At 47.3% G+C, this 20740-nt stretch overlaps 1 protein-coding gene across 1 annotated transcript in view; it reads left to right on the top strand.

Moving 5' to 3' along the window:
• The window catches only part of stpg2 (sperm-tail PG-rich repeat containing 2), a 42778-nt gene extending 22311 nt beyond the window's left edge, over nt 1-20467 (top strand). The window contains exons 11-14 of the mRNA XM_035436457.1: nt 9782-9950; nt 12156-12271; nt 18404-18553; nt 20204-20467. Coding sequence (XP_035292348.1) covers nt 9782-9950; nt 12156-12271; nt 18404-18538 — 420 coding nt within the window. The 3' untranslated portion in view covers nt 18539-18553; nt 20204-20467. The remainder of the gene's footprint in view (nt 1-9781; nt 9951-12155; nt 12272-18403; nt 18554-20203) is intronic.
• Nucleotides 20468-20740: the final 273 nt, after the last annotated feature.

Raw genomic sequence — 20740 nt, forward strand, 5'->3', positions numbered from 1 at the left:
GTATTCGGAAGGTGATTAGTTGTTCTGATTGGTTTCAACCTGTCCCTTCAATGTGGGTCACGTGACTGTGGGTCACGTGACACGGCCTGGCCACGCCATCCACTGCTTATGTAATTTATAATTTATATGAAGATTGGCCGATGGTTTACGAAGGCCACTGCATCCGACTGTGTGGTCAATAATCCAGAACTATTGGCCACACTGTTGAAATATTTGTTCGGGGTCATTTTGTGGGAGACCAGATGAGGTCCAATCAATCTCTGGGACATTTATGAGGTGGTTAAAAAACTACAACTTCCTCTGAGCTGCAGTCAATCGATATCGAAGACTGTTTGTTGAAGATAATAACCTCATAGTCAGAAGATTTACGGTTGCTAGAGCAAATATGAGCGCAGTCACATGTGAAGAAAAGATGTGAGCGAATAAAATCACCGTCAAAGTGAATGCGATTTCGTGTTTGCCAGTTGACTTGGAATAAATAATAGTGGTGTCATGGAAACCTACTGATTTCCAGGAAAATGTACACTGACAGACAAAAATCTTTTCCGAATATTAACAGAATATTAATTCTGTTTTGGGAATGTTTTCTTTGAATAGAGGGGGGCATCATCACTGCTTAATTGTAATTGTAAATTGTATCGCAATTAGTAAAGCAATAAAGCAAAGGTATGAATGTGTATCAAAGCGAAATAAAAATGTTGCACATACGAGACACAATTGCTTACAAGTTATCAGCTTTAGTGGAATCTGTTTATAAATAAGGGTTTAGTTGCAAATCCAATTAACACTCTTAGAACCATCTTTAAGATGAAAGCTGCTTCATAAACAACATGAGCCCATCTAATATTCCCCAGGCCAGAATGAGCTTTCTTTGCAACAATTATACTTCACTCCAGCTCACGGATAAATTGATGCTCTGCCCAAATCATCGGTCATATTTTGTGAGGAGACGGCAAAGTGTGGAACACGATCTGCCAGCGTTTCTCACGTACACAAACAATGCACTTTCTCTCTCTCGTGTATCCAAAACGTAAACCGTGCAGCACGCTGGCGTGAAGTTCAGCACACTGCAAACTGCAGTGACTCCAGACAAACGGAAACAAAGCAAAATGAACAAATGCTTTCCTAGTATGCCAAACCCACTAAAAATCAAGGCGCAACAGGCATCAGAACTAGCTGTTTGGGTACAAACCTACCCCTAAATTAGGGAGTCCTCAATTCAAGAACTAACAGGGAAAGCAAATAACTGATGGAGGATAAATAAATAAAAAAATAAATGTCATAAAATGACACCTATGCTGCAAGCTTCCACATTAAATGCCACATGGACAGAAACAACTTGAGCACCTGCTCCATCCGGTTTCCTCCCTTCCTTCCTGTTACGAGCCACCGGGGGCAGTCCTGTCATTTTCCTCTTGGGCAATAAACCGTAGAAGGGAAGGAGATTCTCCAGCATTTTTCAGAATCCTCGGCCTAATTACCCGGCCTAATTAATGTTCCGTTCAGCTGTTTACTGTTTGTTTTCGTTTTTTTGCAGTGCGAGAATGCGTCTTATTTTATACCTGGGCCCCCCTCCCCCCCTTTCTCTCTCCACGGTAATTGGATTTGAGAATGTCCTGAGAGATGGGTCGCGTTAAAAAAAAGGCGGAGTTCTCCCAAATTCGAAAATTGTTTTTTGGCGGCTCTGTGAAAGCTTACCTCTCTGCTTCCTCCAGTCTGCCCCCCCCCCCCACACACACACGCCCCCCCCCAGCCCCCTCCCCCCCTTTGTGGCGGTGTTGCCACCTCTCTCCCCCTCCTCCGTCTGGCGCGTTTAGCCACATGTGCTCAGCAGCTGCTTCAGCACAGCTGCAGAGGGGCAGGTGAAGTCGCCGAGAAAAAATAAAACAAATAAATAAATAAATAAAAATAAATAAATAAAAAATGTCGGAAATCACAAGAGGGCCGGAATCGCAAATTAAGGATGCTAAGTGTTTACAGAGGGAAGGGCCCGAAGCTGATCGTTCCCCAGCAGTGCGTCTCGGTGTTTTGCTAAATTTCGCTCCGTTGCCAACACAAGAGCTGCACGGGGAGGGGGAGCAGACACTCGGCATTCATTACACCCCCCCCCCAAAAAAAAACGCCGTGCTTTAGGAAACTGTGCCCCCCTTTATTGACTGCGTCTGGATGTTTTCATTAATTAACCCAGCTACCGCTTTCATGCATTCCCATGGAGCGCCATTTGAATAACAAACCTGACTCATCTCCAGTATAACTGCGAAGGCCCATTTTGTGGCTGCAGTCTGCGTTCCAGTGTCTAAACAAACCCTTTTCCTTTTTCTTTTTTTTTTTTATTGTGTGTGCGTTTTAGAGAGCGGTACGTACAGGAGAGCAGTAAAATAAAAAATATTATCTGGCGGCAGCCTTCGTATGGCAGACGGCATCTCATGCACGGTGAGATCACCTCGCTTTCCCTTAATTTTACGAGCACTCTTAAAACATCAGCAGAGAGCAAGGTCTCGCTCGTTAGCTGCAGCTCAAACAATTAAACACAGCAAGTGTGTGAGACTGTGGGGGGCTGCCCATGAGGGACTGCGCATTGTACAGATCATTATTAATTACGTTATTGATTCTGGAAGTATGAATGGATATGACCTGTGGAAATGACTTGGGAGCATTACGCAGAAGGGACCCGAAGTCCTGTTGGGTGGGGTGGGGTGGGGGGGTGGGTATGACGCAGGAAGGTGTGCATGAGATATGGCAATATCATAATAATTTACCACTCCATGTACCACTGTGGGAGTCCTGTAGCCACCTGCGGATCATTTTTGCGAAACTTGAGTTGAAAACGTTTTGGATCCCTGTGGTAGAGAGGGCTCCTGAGATATGTAAAAAAAAAAAAAAACCCTCCTCCAGTAGACCAGGGGGATTCAGACAGCTGTAAAAAAAAAAAAAACCTTTTAAGAGAGGGACAGGATGTATGCACAGGTGAAAAGAGTAATTTTGAGAGGGAATAAATGAAGAAGGGAGGCCAGGGAAGAGCTGGTGATTACCCTCGGGTTTTTTGGCACTGTGGCGAGGAGAACCCAGGTGAGTAAGACACCTGCGAGCTGCTGGGAAGCCGGGAGGAAGAGATGAAGAAGCACCTGGAAACGAGGGAGAAGGTTTTATAGCGATCGTTCAGAGAGGGGCGTATTTAAAAGGATGGACGAGCTCTCATAGGAAACCAGGGAATTCGGAGGGGAAGCTGGGAAGCTGGGAAGCCTCACGCAACTCGTGCTAATTTGTGTCGAAGCGATAAGGCGAGCCGCCCACTGTATGTGTAATGGGGGCAGCTCTGCTGTGGCTCTGAGCCGAGCTCCCCCACCATCCACCCGCCGCGCAACAAGACATGCGATTGGCTCACGAGCTAAAGGTCAAAGGTGACCAGCCGAGGGAACCAATCGCACGCTGATCCCGGGGCCTCCGAGGGTGTGACATCACCTTCTTTATTGGATGTTCACATGCTCACTTACACTTATGAACTTCGCTAACTACAACCCCCCCCTCCCCCCCCCCCCTCGCCAAACTCCCCTCGTCTGACTGATCTGCGTCAGCCTCATTACCCGCGTCACTAGCGCTGTGCTACCCGGGGAGAGTCTACAGCAGGCTTTGAGCAGCAACCCCCGGCATCTGCACAGCAGGAGAAGAGACATGATTAGCTCACCCAGCTACAGACCTCAGCTAAGGCTCCTGGTTAAGGGAACTGATTGCACTCTTATTCGGGCTCTGGGGTGTTTTGTGGTGAACATTAACAGGCTCATTTCCAAAACTTTACCGGCTACATTTTTTTTCCCCTCCCAATCCCAGTTGACTGAAGGGCACTGCGGCAGTCTCGTTATATGGGATCAAAGGCTCGACTGTAATGTGGCTGGTTCTCTGGGTTCTAAACTGTGTCCCCCGCTGTCCATATTCCCCTGAAAAGAAATACAATGAGGCCACTGTGCTCAAGGCAAAAAGGTTACAAGTGAGGGGATGTAGTGCAGTTTTATTCAGGCTGAAAGGTGAATAAAAATGCATCATGTCACCTTCTATAGTGGACATTCACATGGGCAATCATGCCTCTGGACTTTTTTTTTTACATATGGAAAGCAAGGAGAGCAGGAGAGAGAAAACAGAGATGGACCCTAAACAGACCCATGGGGTACTGTAGTAGTGAGGTGGGAATGAGTGGTATAATAACCCTTCACAAAGAGTGGAAAAGTAGGCCCAGGAGAGCAAGACATATCACCGGATTCAGGATATGGAAAGAAGTGAGGCCGTCAAAAAACATTAAGCCAGATAAAAATATCTCAGCTGTTGTAGGGAAGCTGCAAAAGTAATTTACAGAAAGAATAAAAGTTCCCACTCACTAATACCAAGATTGGAGCAGATCCAGGAGAAGACATTGAGAAAGGATTCCGGAGAGTTCTGCGATAGGCAGCCCACTCAAAATTTAGAGCAGAATGGACAGCTGGGGGGAATTTTAGGTGCTTAAAGGATCTAAAACTGGATATTTTGTGAAGATATAGAGCAACCCGTGAATGAAGAGAATTGTTTGAGAGGGTTTAACGAAGGGTGAGTTCTGGGGAAAGTAACTGAGAAGAGATGAGAGACATCGCATAATGCTGTTTAAGATCAGAATACGTCCTCCCACCTATTGTCTCATTTTCTTATATTTTTTAATCTTTTAATCCCCAATTTTTTTTTTGTTCCCATAATTTGAAATTCCCTGTCGTATTTATACGTTCCGTCTCATCCTTTTAAATGCAGGAGAGTGTAGACAGACAAGCAATGTGTCCACAGAAGTTGGCAGTTCCGCCTTTTTTTCCCTCTCTGCTGTCCATCAGCTGAATACAGGCACCTGATTGGCCAGTGGGAGGCACTCCCATGCAGTGAGGCAGACAGGAGAACCAAACTGGCCAAACTGAAGCCCTCAGCTTCACCAGCACGGTCAGGGTTTGAGACCAGATCGCGAGGTGCGTCACTAAACTTGGATGAGTCACCCTACAACCCCCATTTCGACTCACTTTCAATCCACCCTTATGTGTAGATGCCATATGCTGTTGTTGTATTTGCTAGAATAAAGCTGATAAAGAGAACCTTCTTCACTGTGGTGTTGCGGCGTATAATAATATGGAAATATAAGTATGCCTGCTGTTTACTGGAACCCGGTGCTGAGTCACGAGCTTGCACATCCCCAGAGTCTCAGTCTCTACAGCGTTGCCTGGTCTATTCCCCGCATTAACCGCTCGGTGTGAAACAGTGCTTCCTGGTGCATCATGGTAAAATTGACCTTACCTTTTTCCACCTACGCCCCCTTGTTTTGAGACCAGAAATTCCTCCTGGATTACTCTTGTACTCTTGTAATCCATGTGATTAATCTCTTTTTACAATTACCGAAACCTTAGCTAAATCCCCCTCGGTCTCACGTCGCTGTGCCCGGAAGATATTCCTCTTGCTTCTCCGTCACTTGATATTTGTCATGCAGTGTGTGATGCGTTTACGGCAGGCAGAATACGTTTTCGTGCCAGATGTGCTAGCGAACGCAGTAACCATTAAATAATCTATCACGCCGTTTGAACATTTGAGATAAGAATGACTAAAACCCTGATGCCACGCTCATCAATGTTGTTTTTTTTAAAATAAATAAAAACTGTTTGTGATCATAATAACATCCCACTCAACTTGGGATATTTTGTCCCTTGCCAAACTTCAGAGTTAAGCCTTATGCAGTTGAAGTTCTAATGAATTTTCTCCCAAACATATGAATTCATTTCTTCATATATTTTTTACGGCATTCCTGTTGGGAATATAAACCAGGAAAAGGGGAACAAAACACGGAAACACTATTTCATTGCCCTCCCTGTCAGGTTTCACGTTAGTGTCCGTCACAGGCGTTCCTATGGGGTAGAGACAGAATCTAACTGACTGCATCGCTGAGCTAGGCTAGCTCAGGTGAAACATAATTTCAGCATCTAATCATAGCGCTGAGGCTCGTGACATGGCGTGGGATTCTGGCATTGAAGGAGCGGTATGTTTCCACGAACGGAGGTGCTCATGGCATCCACAGGTGCAGCGAAAAGGTGAGCAACAGCCCCCCCCCCCCTCCGGTTCCTCCAATAGGCTCATTTTACGGGTGTCATTTTTTTTTGCCATCTGCGACCGGCCCTCAGAACCGTTCGTTCTAACGACACGCAGATTCTGTCCAGGGCGGCCATTATCGCATCACGGCTGAGATGCGGAACAAGGCTAAGGGCGCCAGGCAGCCTGCTGTCCCCCGAACGCGTCCCTGCACCACTCCATAGAGCTCGTAAAAGCACACATGCGCTACGCTATCCTGAGCCAGCCAAACAGAAGACAACCAACGTATGAGTGGAAGAGGAAGTGCTCTTTGGGCAGTCAAGCCGTCATGCTATCCGGACGGTTCTACAGTATTATAACTGGACGGTCATTAAGGCTTTGACAGGGGCTGAGAGATGGCCTGCCTGCTTCATCTATTCTGAGGCTTTCTATTGAGCCTCATCCTTTTCAGTGACTTTGAGGTTTCATTTGGAAAATAACACCTTAAAATGTATTTGTCGATGTGCAAATATTGTTTCAAAGAATGAAAATGATGGCATAGCTTGAGAAGGAGAAAGATTTTGCTCTCTTTTTCCACATAAGGGACTGCCTTGCAAGTGTTTCACCATTTTTCCTTTCCAAGGTTTGCCTTTCCTTAATGTAAAGGCACAACATTTCCCCCCTAATTTCATCAGTATGCTTTACTCTATAAACACTTAATAATAGTTTCGCTAAGCCTAAGGAAAATATCAGTCAATGTCACGGGTGATATAACATTTGAGAGAAGGCTGCTAAAAACTGAAAATTAGTTGAAAAAATGTCTGAAAATTTTCAGGTAAAATATTTGTTGAGTTTTAAACAAAAATAATGTGGCTTGTTTGCTGTAAACCAAGGAGACCAAGTCCCCTTGAGACACCTAAATGAGAAGGAATATGAGAATGACTAGAATCCATTATGATAGGATGATTTATCATCTTTGAGAGGTTACTGAAGACACATCATTTTAAGTTACGGGACAGTGACAAACATAGTTCAGCAATACACACTTTATAATGCAGAATGTCCAATAAAGGTGTAGATGACAGTACACAACAGCAATACAAATAAGACAGAAGCAATGTAGGACTCCAAGGGAGTGACAAAAAAAAAAAAAAAAAATCAAAAAGCCAATTTGTTCTTGAGCTTTTTTTTTTGTCCTCCCTCTCCGTCGATATTAGTAATCATTTTAAACAAATGGCTGGTCAAAAAAGATACAACATAAATGCAGTGTGTCATCTGCAGCTCTGGGGACGAAATTACAGAGAAAGTACTGTCCGTCCCCGTCGTACGTCTGCTATTATTTAAGATTGACGGGGGCCCTGCCACCTTGTGTCTTTCTTGTGTCTTTGATGGTTCCTCTCCCCCCCCCCCCCCCCCGTTTGGTCATTAGTGCCCGTGAGTGATATGACAACCCCCGCGGTTTTGGCAGGGACTCGTACGGCCAGCGGCCAGATTAAGTTACCGCCCGTCCGACGGGGCCCCCCACGGAGAGGGGGGGGGGGGGGGGGGCCCACGGAGAGCAGTCTGAGGAGTCTCAGGATCATGGGTCGGACTCGAAAGGGACAGACGGGGGACTAATTCGTCTTCTTATTGGATTTAACGTTGGCCTAATGGGGAGGAGCGTCTCTGCAGCTGTCAGATCGGAGATCGTAGTGCAAGCAGACTTTGGGTGGGGGAAGAGGGGGAAGGGGGGCGGGGGGCTGATGTATAACTGCGTCTGTCTCTGTGGTGATGTTATTGATGTGACTTTGACCTCTATTCATCTCACACTTAAGACTGTAGAGTAAAAGGGACACTTCCAGTCTGGAGGGTGGGGGCTGAGGTAGTCACTGTCATTGCACTGACCTGGTTTGATCTCAGAGCGTTATGCTGAGCAGTACCCTTCGCCGAAATATTGGCACAATGAACATCTGTCCTTTCCTCCATTATCTAACCTGCTTATTCCTGGTCTGGGCCGCAGAGGGTGCTGGAGCCTGTCCCAGCATGCATCGGGCAAGAGGCAGGAAGGCAAGATGAACAAGGCTTTGGAAATATAGAAGTCAGAGTAGGAGTCTTGAAATTGTTTTGGGAATTTTTTTTTTTGCATTAATTATTACATTTAGGTCAGGGTGGGACGGTGGTGCAGTGGATGGCACTGTTGTGTCAGTGCAAGAAGGTCCCAGGTTCCAATTTCGGCTTGGGGCCTTTCTGTGTGGAGTTTGCATGTTCTCCCCGTGTCCGCGTGGATTTCCTCCGGCTACTCCGGCTTCCTCCCAAAGCTCAAAGACACACAGGCTCAGCTAATTGGAGTCTAAATTGTCCAATCAGGTGTGAGGGTGTGAGTGCGTGAGTGTGTGAGGGTGTGAGTGAATAATGTGTGTCCAGCGGTCTTCATAATTTCTTGGTTTCAAGTTTGAAAAATTCTAACCACAGCTTCCTGGACTTGACCATTGATTTTTGCATTGCATGATGGGAAAAGAAGAGACAGAAATAACTAGTTGGCTAATTGTGATGTCACGCTATTCTTCATCTCAGACATCAATTTAAAGCATATTCTGCCCAGGGCTACCCTTTTAATATTTCATGGATGTGTCAGCTTAATCATTAGTTTCTGCTACCAGGCTATCCAGATTATAGTAATAAAGGTTCAGCCGATCTGACCAGTGACTTCTCGCAACCGATACCTGCAAATAAACACGACTACTACTGCAATTTGCATCCAACGTTACTGGCCACAGTTCAGGCAGCTTAGAATTACATGACTCTACTTGACATGTTTTTAAAAAAAAATTGAACAGAAAGGCATAAAAAACACAGCTTTTGTCCAAGAGGTTGGCCTCCACTTTGTGCTTTCTGAAAAGCCCTGAATGGTGTAATTACACATCGCTCGTTGAAGAGAAGGGGAAAAGAAAGGGGAGAGGCTTTCACCAAGTTCAGTGAAAAAGCCATTTTGAAAATTATGCTGTTCCAGTACTAAATGGATCCAGTGTCCCCCGTAACCTCGTTGGCCAATTGCTTCGAGTTTTACAACGCCAGAACATTCTTCTGGGTTTGGTTTCAACGAGGAGGTATGTTATAGGCCGGGCTACTGTTCTCTCTTAGGCAGTGCTACACGGGCATGCTGGGTACCGTTATATTTTTTTATTTTTGGCTTTTTGTTCCCAGGAAGAAATGACCAAAACCACACATTTTACACAGCCAGTCAATGAAAGGAGATTTATTACAAGAGTGTCTTGTAAAATGACATTACCGGAGGAATTCTGTCCTTTTTGGCTGGACCGCAACAGTGGGGCCAGCCCTACAAACGCGAATGTCTGTGACTGAGTGACACCATTGGTCGGCCGGATCACGTGCGTTAGGTCCAGCCATATACTAGATTTTGCTCTTGTTTTCAGTCAAACTGGTGGTTCAATACCCCATAATAACCTGCCCACAGTCTGTCTGTCTGTCTCTCTGCCTGTCTGTCTGTCTGTCTGACTGATTGTCTGTCTGTCTGACTGTCTGTCTGTCTCTCTGCCTGTCTGTCTGTCTGTCTGACTGATTGTCTGTCTGTCTGACTGTCTGTCTGTCTCTCTGCCTGTCTGTCTGTCTGTCTGACTGATTGTCTGTCTGTCTGACTGATTGTCTGTCTCTCTGCCTGTCTGTCTGTCTGTCTGTCTGTCTGTCTGTCTGTCTGTCTGTCTGTCTGTCTGTCTCTGCCCAGGCCACCCCGCCCCCCAGCTGCTACAACGTACACGAGTCCTTTGAGAGAACGCGCGGCCGCACCTTCTACATGCCTCCCAGGAACGAGGGAGCGAGGAAACGACAGAGCTGCTTCCTGAGCGCCGCCCCCCGACTCTCCTCTTTCCAGCCCCCGGACCCCGACATCCCAGGTACTGCCCCCCCATACACCTCTGACCCCGACATCCCAGGTACTGCCCCCCCATACACCTCTGACCCCGACATCCCAGGCACTGCACCCCCATACACCTCTGACCTACCCCAGGTACTGCACCCCCATACACCTCTGACCCCGACATCCCAGGTACTGCCCCCCCATACACCTCTGACCCCGACATCCCAGGTACTGCACCCCCATACACCTCTGACCCCGACATCCCAGGTACTGCCCCCCCATACACCTCTGACCCCGACATCCCAGGTACTGCACCCCCATACACCTCTGACCCCGACATCCCAGGTACTGCCCCCCCATACACCTCTGACCCCGACATCCCAGGCACTGCACCCCCATACACCTCTGACCTACCCCAGGTACTGCACCCCCATACACCTCTGACCCCGACATCCCAGGTACTGCCCCCCCATACACCTCTGACCCCGACATCCCAGGTACTGCACCCCCATACACCTCTGACCCCGACATCCCAGGTACTGCCCCCCCATACACCTCTGACCCCGACATCCCAGGTACTGCACCCCCATACACCTCTGACCCCGACATCCCAGGTACTGCACCCCCATACACCTCTGACCCCGACATCCCAGGTACTGCCCCCCCCATACACCTCTGACCCCGACATCCCAGGTACTGCCCCCCCATACACCTCTGACCCCGACATCCCAGGTACTGCACCCCCATACACCTCTGACCCCGACATCCCAGGTACTGCACCCCCATACACCTCTGACCTACCCCAGGTACTGCACCCAAATACACACCTGACCTACCTCAGGTACTGCCCCCCCCCCCCACACACACCATATGTCAGAGGTCATATCAAGTGTCGCCTAAATCTAAGCTAGTAGTCCTTCGCAACTTTAATTTCCAGTTAATACTGAACGGGTTTTTCCTCCAGAAGTATAATTTTACCAAAGACGTCCTTGCAAGGCTCTTCGCGGTCATGCGAATGCCATTATTATATTCACAAAGGAGACACACTGCGTCCTATTGCCAATGGATGTGTTACCGCAGCATCACGGTGTATTGATGCTCATTAAGGACTGTACCTCATTTTACCCCAGAGTGTAACAGGCTGTATTCTGATATTGTGTAAAGGTCACATCCTCTATCTCGCAAATCAACGGTGACGCTTGACCGGTCAAGCGTTGTTTTTATTTTTTTTTACCGCGTTGTGTAAACCCACCTAATGTCAACAAGGCCCGAAGTTCCCAGGCAATCTCCCCGGCGCGCTTAACCAAATATTTACACCGGTAAGTTCGCCTTCAAAAGATTGTTGTTTCAAAATTGTTAAATTAATGACTTCTTTTGGATAATTCATACCTCCCCCCAGTGACCGTGCCTCTGCCCCGGACCCTTAACAGCGGATAGATTTGCATATAAATAGATTCGGCTGTTTGCGTAGCGCGTTTCTCAAACACGCGTTCGCGGCTCGATTCCTCCCCCCGTTTAATTAGCGTTTTCCAGTACGTGTCATACGCCGCGCGTCCGCCTCGTTGCCGAGCCGCCATCTAATTTTTATGTCTGGTTAATTAAAACACATTTAACGATTCAGCGTTTTTAAGACGCTTGCCTTCCCCCTGTAAGCCCCCGCCTCCCCCCGCCCTGCCCCCCCCCCCAAAAAGAGAGGCACCTACAGTATCCTAATGGAGCGCAGGGAGCGTGTGCGCTGCAGGTGTAGGGGGGGTGCGCCGCGTGCAGCGGAACCTGAAATGCAATCAGAATTTCTGCGCCGGTCAGCATCTCTGATTTACCCCCAGGGTCAGGCACAAACTCGGCTCTCACTTTGGGAGAAACGTCGCGCTGGAACCCCCCGGGCAAACTCTCGTTATTCGTTGTTTCTCTCCTACCCCCCCCCACCCCCACCCCCTGCGCCCAATCTAATATTATCGTGTCGCCTTTTTATTTATTTATTTTTTTTTAAACTTCACAATGCAAATGTCACGTTCCCACTGGAGGTGCGGCATAATTAAACGATTCCCCGTCCCTCTTGTTTTTGTCCTTTATTTACGTGCGAAGCATCTGTTTCCCCCGCGCCAGTGACAGATTGAGATGAATACGTTAGCTCGTGTTAGCTCGCGTTAGCTCGGCGTGCGCGGTGCTAAGCGTCGCTATCGTGCTCCGCCCGGTTAGCGGTGGACCGTCTCTGACCTCACACAGGTTGTCTCGCCCGCAGGTCCCGGCCAATACAGCCCTGCTGTCAAGTCCAGTCCTAAGATGGCGCTGATCGTGTCCCAGGAGGACCGCTTCAAAGAGCCGAAGGATATAGCGCCCAGCCCGGCCACGTACGAGGTGATTTAAACACACACACACACACACACACACACACCGACATGGTCACACACACACCACACCGTCATGGGCACACACACACACCACACAGACATGGTCACTCGCATGCAGACCGGTGAGTGAATTTGAACACATAAATCACCGCTCACATTTGGCTCTGGCTAATATAAAAATGAATATTTTATTACCACACGTGTTCCAGTCTGACACGGTAAAATGTCCAGTGTTAATTCAACTCCAATGGAGTACATGTGTGTCCGGTAGGGACCATATGTGTACTCTGTAAGAATCAATTTTACTGATCATTTTCCTGTGTAGATACAATTCTGTGATTGACTAGAATTTGTATTTTAATGGAAACAAATGACTGTACAATTATGTTTTATGGAGAAAACAAGGATTGCACAAGCACTGAATTAGCATTTGGTAAAGGTCAGCGCTGTGATGCTGTATTCATCTGAACTGGGATCTCAGGGGCATCTGTGGACCTCCTGCCCCTCTGTCAGAACCTTGAGCCACAGAACTGCCTCCTCTCTGTGATACAGTATTCTTTGTTCTTTTATTAAAATCTGTGAAGTGTTTAATACGATCCTTCCCCACCACCCCCCACCCCCCCCTTCCCTGTCCTTCAGTCTTTAATAGGCCAAGCCACATTAAACATTACCGTGCGGAGAGCTGGGTAGAGAGAGGCTGGACTGCAGTGTTGGGTGGTAGCCTTGCTCGAGGCTGGTAATTGTTCAGTAACAGTAAATTCAGGCCGTGGTCTGATGTTGTGGAACAGGAGCGTGTAGGTGTGCGTAGACTGGGACCGTGCGATGCAGTGTAATAACAGTAAATCTGCTGGAGTATTAGTATAATGGGGGAACTTTAGTCACGGGCTCAGATTTGTGGAGTCAGAGCCACTCTGAAGATCACTAATGGGCCCCATTTACTAAGGAGCACGAAGTCACCTTGGTGAGATAATGGGGCAGGGGGACTGGGGGAAGTGATAATGTAGAAAAACGTCTGTGTGTGTGTGTGTGTGTGTGTGTGTGGGTGTGTATGTGTGTAGGGGTGCTTGTGGGTGTGGGTGCATGCGTGTGTGTGTGCGTGTGTGTGTGTGCGTGCATGCGTGTGTGTGTGTGTAAGAGAGTGTGCGTGCGTGCGTGTGTGTGTGGGTGTGTGTAAAAGAGTGTGTGTGCGTGTTTGGGCTTACTGAATCAAAATTTTTAGGACTGAAAAAGGATAAAGCTACAGGAAATACTACCAGCTGCTTTGGGTTGAATATGTAAATAGGGTACAGACACTGAAGATAATGAGAATGCCTTTATTCACTAAATAAATCGACAAGTTAGCATATTTTTAGAATTAGCGATATGTATGCATTGTTCAATCTAGTACTACTACTAATACTACTACTAATAATAATACTTTGCAAGGAGATTATTGAACCATGAAATGTTGTAATACTCATCAGTCAGGGAAGAAAATAGGTAATAACTTTGCTGACTGGTTGAGGAAAACAGTTTACTCTACGAGAGCAGTTGGAGTGTAAGGCAGATATTCTGTTAATTGGCAACGTGGTTGTTGAAAAGATTCCCCGAAGAATCTGGCTGATTCCTTCGGAGGGAATAAGAGGTCCCTCTGATTGCGTTCAGTTCTCTCGGTGACTGCACATGATGAATCATTGTGTACGGCGCTATCTGGAATGAGTCACAAACTGCCGCTCGCACTAATTGTAAAATGACTTAAGAAACCCAACAGAAAGCAATTACTTTTTTCTATTCTTTATCCAGTTATTATCCATCATTATCATAATGACAGCTTCATACGGGTAGAACATTTCCTTTAACAAAAGCCATATTGAACTTGCATTGTAGTGGCGCTTTGAATTCCTCAGTATTTCTGATAACGTGTACATAATACGTCGCCTCTTCAGAGTCTTTAAAGTGGCATTTTACTGAGACTCATATTTGATATTTGTCCTTGTGTGTGTCTGTGTGTGTGTGAATGTGTGTGTGTGAATGTGTGTGTGCGCACGTGTGTCTATGTGCGCATGTGCGCATGTGCGTGTTTATGTGTAATCGTCCGTTTTTTCATGTCAATATGTACATTGTGTATATATTGCAGATTGGGGGGGGGGTGGACATGTTATAAAAAAGAATTCAATATCAATCAAGTTACCAATTGAAGTATTGACACTAAAAATGTGCATTTCCTCGATGCATATAGTCTTGAATACTGTTCTCTCTCGTGTCAGTGATGGCACGGCAGTATTTCTTGCCTGAGACTAGCGCACATACAGTATTGGCTGCTCCATTACCACAGAAATGTATGAAAAGCACATCTGAGTGGAGAGGCCTGTGGGATTGGAGGAGGCCATGACACCAGACGGGTGGGTGCTCTTCTGGCAGCCATCTTTGCTCGCTCCTTCCTGACACGTTTCCGGTTCGTTTTACAGCCGCGCGGAAGCCAGCGGAAGCCGCAGAGCGCCGGTTTTTTTGATTCAGGGAGCGCCGGCGTGTCTGTACCCCCCCCCACCAATCCCCGTCTCCGGCGGAAGGCTCTCGCTGCAGCTCCCGATCGAGGCCTACCAGGAGTAATTATCGCGGAGCAGAGGTGTCAGTTCGGCGGCCCTCTCCACGGCCGTCAGTGTCAGGGAAGCGGCTCGTTAGTTTGATGAACTCTCGGCGAGCGCGGGCGAGCGCGCCGCTTAATTACCGCTAAAGTGCGCTAGAGAGCGACTGACCCCCCCCGCCCCGCTGCCTCCCGCGCATTACAAACCCGCCGCCGCCGCCTCTCACCGGCGCCCCGTTCCCCTGACTTCCCTTTGAAGTGCTCATACAGAAACGCTCGCCTTTTAAGGACTCCGGAGCCCGCTAATGCCCCCCCCGCGCCCGAATTTCTAATTTAACCGTTATCTTTACAATGCAGGGGTTATTAAGGGAGGGTCCGCGGATGTTTATTTTAAAAAAAAACAGAGCGGTCTGTTTGGAGGATGATTTATTTCAGTGCGACAAATAATCACCCTAGAAAATGATGTTACCTAAGGAATTATTAATTAAGTTAAGGGTTTTAGAAAAAAAATGATTTGAAGGTGCCAGACACAGCTGTTGGAGACAGATCCTGGCTCAGTGTTGTATAGGGTTAGCTCTTGTTGCTAAGCCATACCACTGGCTTAAACTCCGCCCATTTTCTCTTTACTCCCTCCAGACCCCCCCTATCCCACCTGAATCCCCCCCCCCCCCATTAACCCTAACCCTAACCCCCCCCTGTTACGCCTCCCCAAAGACTCAGCCCGTGTCAATTGCAGCCCGCACCCCTGACTTGCAGTGTCGAATCCCTGGGCGTCCCATTATAATGTGCCGTGGACTCGGGGCACCCCCCGACCTTCGGCGCGCTCGAGGGGGGGAGGGGGGGGGCGCACTGAGCCCTGAACCCACACAAACAGATCGATGCTCTTCCGAGCGCCCCCGCCGATTCCCCGCTGCCGGAGGAAGCGTACGAAATCCAGCGGCTCGCGTCGCGCCCGGAGAATACCAATCACCCGGTTCATCCCGCGGCTCACACAAAGCAGGGGGTTACTCCAGGGTCGGGGGCTTTGAAGGGATCTCCGGAGAACGCCGGCGTGCTCTTTTACTTCCCGGTTTGAGCACCCATCAGCGTAGCCGCGCTGGGGTCAGACGCAGTGTCGAGATCTGAGTGCTTTACGTCGGACCAGCGGGTTGTGGGTTCCAATCCCCAAGGGGGAAATCACTGTGGAATGAGTGCGTTCACCACGAGGACCGTTGTTCGGATCCAGCTGAGTGAGTTCATTAGGTAATGTCAGGCGTTATGTGTCACCTTGGGTAAGAAACGATCAGATACTAATGCGTCCTTGTAAAATCAATACATATCCCATATTCTTCTGAAGGGAATGAACTTGAAATTATTTCGGTTTTTAACTCTGTAAGACGCATTTTTGGTCAGTCGAGAAAGGGAGGTTGTTATTGAATTGTAAGACAGTCTAAAGGTTTGTCAGGAACTCAAGTTTGAGAAGGCAACACTGCATAATTAGTGTGACAGTCCAACAAATGTAGATATTTTGGAAGCGAATGCCGAAAATTAAATAAGTATTCTGTTAAAATGACAGCTTCAAGATGACCGCCTTGAGGCAGAACCACTGTTTGTGAGCAACTTTGTTGAATTTTAAAAACTGCAGAATACTAAACCATCATTGGAATAATAATTAAAGTTTTTCCCCCATTTATTACACAACATTTTAAAACTTTTTAAACTGCAACTTCTGAATTATAATGATGTTCTATCAGTAACAAAACAATAACAGAAGGAAGCTTTAAATTAAAGGACAAACACCATATGGTTAGATTGAACAGGGGCCTCAGTTTATATAAATCTTCAGTATCTTGCTGCAACCCAATCTCAAATAAAACAGTGATTACCTAATCAGATAAAGCACTACTGTATGCACAGCATACGTTACACAAATGAGTGAAATATGTAACTGCATGGGATACAACATATAGTGCGCATATATAGTTGATTTATGGCGACCTATCTTTTTCAAACTCAATGCTTGAAATATTGATGTAATTCAGATTCCAAATAGCTTCATAATAACAGTCATATATAAAATAATTTATGATGTATGAGGTGCCTAACATCATGGTTGCTCAACATGTGTTCAGGACCCCGGGTGTGTGACTGTAGTTTCCCAGACATGTCTGTCAATCTCCAGACCAGCCAGCAGAACCTGCTCTTTTCTGCGTGTAGTAAACAGTATAATTATGAAATCGCAATTTACTGCGCATCGCGTCTTGATCCCATGATGGGCGCATCAACGTAAGCTGTTATCTGAATGACTACACTGAGTGATGATCGTCTCTCATGCCACAGATTGCGACTTCTTCCTAACTTCCTGCGTGACTACTTTTATTTTGTTGCTCCGAACAGTCGAGGGGACCCCTGTGACAGACGCATCCGCGCAGTATGAACACAAAGGAGCTTTAACGACTGAATAAATCGATGAATAAATCCATACCTATTTAGCGTTCCCCCCCTGTCAGAAGAGCAGTGTGTCATCACTTTCTTCCTGTATGGGCTGCACAGTGCCTGCTGTGCTGCGTATCTGCCTAAACCCCCCCGACCCCCGCCCCCACCCCTCCCACCACCCCCCCCCCCCTCACCCTTCACACCAAGCAGCGTGTGAGAGAGATGGTTGCCGGGAGACCAGGTTCTCCTCTCTTGGGGTAACTTGCTGTTGTGTTTCGCATCATGAATATTTGCCGCGTGGGGACAGAAGATATTAATATAAAGCGAAACCAAAGCACGCTTTATTTTGCCAGTCAAAGAGTTGAGGGTTCTTCATCGCGAGTGCAGTTTTGGTGATTTCTGCAGATGCCTGAACGTGCTCCCACTGTGTGAAAGGACTTATACTTAATTTCAAAGTGGTATAAAAAATGTGATTAAATCCATTGTGTAGGTTAGTCTTTGATTAAGCATTCATTCTTTACACTGGACACTTAAATGTGGTTGAACAGGTCATGGGGTTCTCTCTATACAGCAAGAAAGCAAAAAAAAAAACCCACTGGTTTTTATGAATACAGTAAGGACCACATGCACTCTATTATACTTACAAGCACTTTCGAGAGTTCATTTTACTCAAGAGTTGCATTTTGCTTCAACAATCACTTTTACTTGTGTGGAAAACATAGACCAACACCGTTGTTTACAATTTGTTGAGGAAAAGTGGCATCACGTAATTTATTGAGCTGTAGAGTCAGCAAAGACATGAATTAATAATTTGCTCTCTAGAATGTTGTATTACTCAATGCAGCCAATGAGTGGTAGGCTTTGTGTCAACTGTAACTTATTGTTTTTTGGCTTAATGCATGTGCAGATCAGTTATTTTGCATTTTAAAGAATTGTTCAGCCTGGTGTGTTTTTTTTTCTTTCTGTAAAGTGGTCCGCCACTGATTTTTATGCATGTAATGCTGTGTTCCATTTGGAAAATTGAACAGCGCTGAGAAATGACATAAGTTGACGTTAATGGAGTCTTGGCCAATCTCGTTGTGCGTGTGATTCATCGCTGTGATTCTTGGCCAATCGTGCTGTGCGTGTGTGATTCATTGCCGTTTTGGCCACGCCCCTCAGCTGAGCCCAGCGATCATGGACACCGTCCTGAAGGGAACCTTCAACGTGACCCTGGACAACCCCCTGGCCGCACGCCCTCATGCCCCGCCCCTGCAGAGCACAGCCCAGCCTGCTCTCGCTCTCACCAGCGCTTAAGGTCAAAGGTCAAAGGTCAGTGCCCCCCCCACACCTCGTCCCTTTCTGTTCGTTTAAAGGGGATCATGGTAAAATTCTGTCTCAACTACAGCCACAGCATTTGTCAGGTCTTAAATACCCAAACCCGTAAGTAATGAGCTAAAATGCTCGGCTTCCTCTCAGACCTGTTAAGTACTTCAGTCTTCACTATTTTTACAGGTCTTCCTCTGGAGTGCACTCAGCGTTTGCAACAGGAAAAATGTGAGGAATTGATTTGTGGATGTGTGGAGCTAGTCGTTTCCGTTCTGTCTGACCTGTAATTAAGAGATGAAGACGAGACAAACCAGCGAAGGCCGAGTCGGTCCCACGCGCTCATTTAAATGCTTTAACTTTTATTGATCGAAAATGTTGGGGGAGCCTCTGGTGAAAATTCCGAATAGCCTGACTCCAGATAATGTGAAACGCCTAACTGAAAAACAACAACAACAACAACAACGTCAACCACAGCAACTCCCACCTGTCAGGCTGTAGATGCAGCCCCCAGGTTTTTGTCATCAACAATTTCCACTCCTTGAAGGACTCTCATCTACATCCCAGAGGATGAAGGCTAGCACTAGCCTTCTCCGACGCTAGTGAAACCAGCCGCCAATTTTTTTTGTACTGACCATAACTAGTCTATGTAAACATGGTTGGAGGAGAGGCGCTATCTTCGTCAGTTACAGGCACAACTCGCACAGATGCCGCAATGCTTGCAGAAGATCCCTGGAGAGGAGCTTTGAGAGGGAGAGGACATCCCCGTTAAACTAACCCCCCCCACCCCCCACCCCACCCCACCCCACGGGCCAATTATGACCCCTGGGGCACCCCGTCACAAGCCAAAAAAAGATATCGCCTCTGAGATTTGATCGTGCACTAGAGTTGGCAGCCACCAGGGTGTCCAGTCATGAGACATTAACGGAGACAACCAGATGGAATACAGTTAACTAGCTTGTAGCGTTGCTGTTGTGAAGGCGCTACTATTAGCAAGCGCTAGTTAGCCCAGTCTCAGTTAGCTAATGAGCTAGCTAGCTAGTATTGTTGCAAACCACAAGGCATGAGCTCACTGGTTCACAGTTTGTAAGTTATTCATCCTTGCATGTAAATCACATCTCATCTGACATATTTGCTGACCAATGAAGAAACAAGTGTGAAAGTCGAATAAATGATCCATAATTTATTTACTAATTTGCAAATATTAATTATTTCTCTACATTAATCACCAGCAACTCCGCCTTCCCTCAGGTTTCTGCAGCTCTTGTCTCTCTCTCTCGGCACAGAGCCCAACACTTCTTTGATTAAAGTGTGACCCGTTCTCTGTGTGACCGGACAGAGTTTGTTTGAAGTGTGTTTGAAATGTTTAGAGACTAGTTTGTGTTTGGGGGGGGGGGTGGGGGGTGGGCTGGTGGGGAGGATATGCTTCCGAAGGCAGAGGCAGACTGAAAACTGTACTGCTTGGATCAATCCAACCTTTTATTCTTTAGCTCTGATATGTAGAAACAGGTACAGAGTACGAGCTATGAAAAGGATGGGCGTTTACTGTATGCGATATAGCCATTCCTTGTTTATATTTCATGAGTGACAGAGAAAATGGGCGGAGTTTAAGCCAGTGGTATGTGATTTAATTTTTGCCTTTTTCTTTTTTTTCAGGCATCTGGATGGAAATTTAGGAATTTGAAGACTGGAAATTTTCTTTGTTCATCACTTGTATTTTCTCTGCTATCACGGTTTCGATTTTTTTTTTTTTCAACGTTCAAGCACAACGGATACTCTCAAGGCCAAAAAGACGAAATCCTCGTCAGGTTACAGAGAGGGGCGTCGGCCTTTTCCTAATCACGTAAACGCTCTTAAGAAGACAATGCTTTATGGGCAGTTCAGTCCCGTCCCTCCCACTTCCCCCCCATCCCCTTAACCCCCCCCCCCCCCCAACACCGCTGAATCAATCAGCCGTCTGTTTACGGGGGGGCGGGTTCGATCGGCCCTCTCTCTCTCTGCTGTGTGAATGCGCAGAACCGGGCTCGGGCGGGGCAGGGCTGGGCTGGGGGGGGGGGGGTGTGTGTGGGGGGGGGGGGGGGCAGCCTGGCGGCCGGCTGACGGACAGCGCGCTGATGTCAGTAACGGAAGCCTTTGGCGGTAATCGACGCGCGGGCTCCGCGATCGGCGCGGGACGGGCTCGCGTCCCCACAC

Source organism: Anguilla anguilla, chromosome 10 (assembly GCF_013347855.1).
Source record: "Anguilla anguilla isolate fAngAng1 chromosome 10, fAngAng1.pri, whole genome shotgun sequence".
In the NCBI taxonomy this organism is placed as follows: Eukaryota; Metazoa; Chordata; class Actinopteri; order Anguilliformes; family Anguillidae; genus Anguilla; species Anguilla anguilla.